General features: G+C 58.4%; 1 protein-coding gene across 3 annotated transcripts in view; it reads left to right on the top strand.

The window, feature by feature from the left end:
• Window positions 1–3,939, top strand: part of LOC127748930 (uncharacterized) — a 119,896-nt gene that overhangs the window by 87,566 nt on the left and 28,391 nt on the right. For 2 of the 3 annotated variants that reach the window (XM_052264656.1, XM_052264654.1), the window contains one exon: window positions 1,479–1,606. In XM_052264656.1, coding sequence (XP_052120616.1) covers window positions 1,501–1,606 — 106 coding nt within the window. In that variant the 5' untranslated portion in view covers window positions 1,479–1,500. The remainder of the gene's footprint in view (window positions 1–1,478; window positions 1,607–3,939) is intronic. The other variant, XM_052264655.1, reaches the window with a different exon arrangement.

Here is a 3,939-nt window from a genome sequence, read left to right as displayed (position 1 = left end):
GGGTGGGGGGTGGGCAGCATCATCACATCACGAGCAGCCACCTCGCCGCGCCACGCCCCGTCACGCCCCAGTGGCTGCATTTCATAGCGTCCCGCTGGCCCATAAATGTCCACCGCGTTACGCTGTAAGTCAGCCCCATGACTGCGCCGCGCTGTGGTGCTGTGTCGCCCGGGGGCGGCACCCCTCATTGTCCGCGCTGTGGGGTGGACCTACCCCGCCCCACCTCGCTCTATCTCGCCGTATCCGCCCGGCCCCACCCCTCCCTTGTGCGTTCTGCGGGCCCTCCTGCGGCCCGCCGGGCCCCCGCCCCGCCACTGCACCGGGGCCTCCAGCCCGCTCCAGCCTCCAGGCTCCGCGCGCGGCCCTTACAAGCCTTTAATTAGTGGTAGCGCTCGCTAGAGGGCCTCTCGTCGGCCCCAGTGCGGCCTCCAGCTTTCGCGGAAGGCGATGGCGAGGAGGGCCCGCTGCTCTGCTTAGAGGAGAGGGAGGGTGGGGGGCTGCCTCTCTATTTCGTTCTGCTTTTCGCCGTCATTCAGCCGGCCGCACAGCAGTCGGGGTATTGACGGAACGATTTAGAACGCTTTGGCAAGTGATCCCCGGGTCGTCCGGGCTGCTTGGAGAGGGGAGGAGGAAAGGGGCGGGGGGGGGGGGGCAATGAATAGGAATAGGGAGAGGGGAGGGAGCTTTATACGGTGACGCTTGGCGACCGGGTCCGCTGAGCGCTGCGCGTCACCCTCACCGATCTGTTCATCAAGTCGTTCCTATTCTCGCTGCGGTCCTCCGCCTCCGTCCTCTCGTGTGACTAGTATGGACTCGTCCAGCAGCCCGCCCCTCTCCCCCTCTCCTCCGTTTTCCTCCTTGTGGTATTGGGCGGGACGCGTCGGGTATATGAAACGTTCAACAACTGTGACTAAAGTTTAGGTTACCGGGCTAGGGCTACTCGCAGACCTGTACTGATATATTTATTTGTAGCTTATAGAGGTTTCTACGCAGCAGCAGGATGGCTGACTAATTTGTTACTTATTCCGTATATCGTTGTAAGTAGCTCACTGATAAAATAACAATTTGTCAGTAAATAAAATACAAATTGTTTCGTTTTACTGATGAAAACAGTTGTCAGTAGCGTTAAAAGGCTTTTACGCAACAGAAAAACTGACAAGGGGTGAATGAAGACATCAGTAACAGGATGAGAGTGCGATTCTGACTATATGTTATCGCACAACACGAAGCTGAACACGAACATGAAGCTTAAAGACAGACAGGTGCTTCGAATAATTTTCATTTTGATGATTAACGTACTTTTTTTCGAATAATTTTCGTGCATTTTTAAACGGTTTGTGGTTTTTTTTAGAGCTTGCGGACCAAGGATGCTGCTGGGCCAAGGCTGCCGACGGGGCCGGGTGGTGCCAGGCCGAGTCGTGAGGAGTGGGGCTATGTTTGCCGTGATGAGGTTTTAATGAGGTCGCTTTCTCTTACAGCAGCGGCTGCACAGGCGGCAGGATGGCGACCGAGGATGTCCTGGAGGTGCTGCGGGGACGGACGCGGACCGGCGACGCCCTGCCCGCGCCCAAGCAGGTCAAGGTCTTCATCTCCTGCGACCGGGCCGGTGAGTACACACCTACCTGTATAGCGTATGCTTGTGTGTATGCGTTAGAGAGAGAGAGAGAGAGAGAGAGAGAGAGAGAGAGAGAGAGAGAGAGAGAAGAGAAGAGAAGAGAAGAGAAGAGAAGAGAAGAGATAAAGGGAGGGAAGGAGGGAGGGAGTTTCGGAGGGAGAAGACTTAAAACCTTACGAAGCAGAATGCCCAAAACTTTTGTACCTACGAAGGATTTGCTACCTACAAATCTTCCACTTCGTACCTACGAAGGGTTTGGTATTTTTCTTCGTAAGCTTTTAACAGTGAAGGGAGGAGCGAGAGAGACAAAAGAGAGGAGAGAGAGAGAGATATGGTTTACAGAATAAAGGAGATGGAAGGATGTGAGACGTTTTGGGGACAACCCCACGTGGTGCTGCTAGAGGGAGTCTAAAAGGCCAACAAATAACGCCGTGGCTGCGGAGCCTGGCGGAGCCTTAGAGAATACCATATAAGCAGAATACATGACTTACGGGTCGGGTCCTGTCCTGTGAAAAGGGCTTGGGGGAGAGGGGATGGGGGGGGGGGGTCGGTGCGCTGCTGACGTGGACGCTGTGTACGCGCATGACCGCCCCTGGCGATGCAGATTAGGGCGCCTGCTTACGACACGTGGGAGGAAGGGGCTTAGAATGTCCGCCCTGCTCCTCCTCCCTCCCCGCCCAGTCTCGTCCCGCACACGGTCATGGCAGTGACAAGCGCTTTCACGAGCAAGCTCCGCGCACTATACACGAGCCCACCCTATCCCTCTTCTCCGAACATGATGTCACCAGTATCGCGCGGATCGCTCGGAAGAGGCTTGCGATTGGAGACCGTTTCGCATAGACCACCACCACCACCACCGCGGAGCGAAACAGTCGGCGGCTGGCGCTATACTTCTTTATGGCGAGGCGGCTGCTGGCAGGCACAAGTTGGCAGTAATACATTTGAGCGGCGCAAAAGCTTTAAAGTTAAGCCGTAGATGGCCTGGGGGCCATTATCTGCAGGTCGTCCGTGTCGTGCCGGCTGCTGGCGTGGTGGTGCGGGTGGCGGTGCTGGGCAGAGCTGGGCGCACCGCCACCGCGCAGCGGCAGCAGCAGTGGAGCAGGAGATCCGGATCAGTGAGTTAAAAGCAGAGAGTGCGGCCCGGCCCCGGCCCCGGCCCCGGCCTCCGGGGCCGCCAGGGACTGGCACCTCGCCAGCAGATATAATCAATGATTGAAGCTCCCGGGGTCTGCCTGGCTCTGCCCCCCGCGCTCTGGCCTCCATCCCCATCCCCATCCCCATCCCCCATCCCTCCCGCGCACTCGACGCCGGCGGCGCCCCGCTCCGACCCGCGCTCTCTGGGTCCCGGGTAAATTGTTAATGTCCGCTCGCTGGGAACGTTTGTTGAAAAAAATAGCCCTCGACCTCGCCCACGTCCGTCCTCCTCCCCCTCGTCCGTCGTGTCACTCACGATTCGTTCGTCACAAGTCTCTAAACACACACACGCACACATACACGCGCAACGCACACACACTCACACAATTTCTAACTTTCGTCTCAAGCATGCGAGCAGTATTCTTTTGAAAGAGTTTATTATTGGGGTTTATCCAAGCAGCACGCGCGCGCAAACTGCCTCAGTGCCACTGCCAGGCCCACCCGATCCACCCAGGCCAACCCCAACCCCACATCGCTGCGCAATTTTGCCGAGATGCCATTCTAGTTGAAATAAGGAATGCCTTACACTGCGATATAAACAGAAGAACGACACAAGGTGAGATTAATCATTTTCTTGTGACTCGCAGGTTCGCAGGTAGTCGCGAACAAGCTCGGAAAAGGGCACGCGTTCCATTCAATCAATCAAAGGGCAGTAGAGCGGGTGGTCTGACCCGCCGAACACGGGCGCTCAGGGGCTCAGGTGGGCATACCATCCCGTAGCCACGCACGGCGGTAGGGCGGGTGGTCTACCCCGCCGACCACAGGCGCTCAGGGGGTCGGGTAGGCATTCCATCCCACAGCCACGCACGGCGGTAGAGCGGGTGGCCTAACCCGCCGACCACAGGCGCTCAGGAGGCCGGGTGTTATTCATCGCCGGTGTCATAGCGGAAGTGCAGGGGGGACCAGGCGTATTGTTGGAGGAGGGTTGGATCAAGGATAGACCGGGATGCCTCCACAAGTGACTCGTCATAGCTCTGGCCGGCCGTCGCGCCGGACACTTTGAGGCGCTTGAGTGACGACAGACGCGGGGCTGTCGCGTGGCGTCGCGATTGAGTCGCCCCGCCCCGCCCGGCCTCCGCGCTTTATTGGCCGTGACGGCGTGACGGGGTGAGTCGTGGCGGGGCGGGGCG

The sequence above is a fragment of the Frankliniella occidentalis genome, unplaced genomic scaffold (assembly GCF_000697945.3).
Source record: "Frankliniella occidentalis isolate FOCC.00 unplaced genomic scaffold, Focc_3.1 Scaffold20, whole genome shotgun sequence".
NCBI classification, from domain to species: Eukaryota; Metazoa; Arthropoda; class Insecta; order Thysanoptera; family Thripidae; genus Frankliniella; species Frankliniella occidentalis.
Note: the sequence above shows the minus strand (reverse complement) of the source record. Positions and strands in the feature narration are given on the sequence as shown.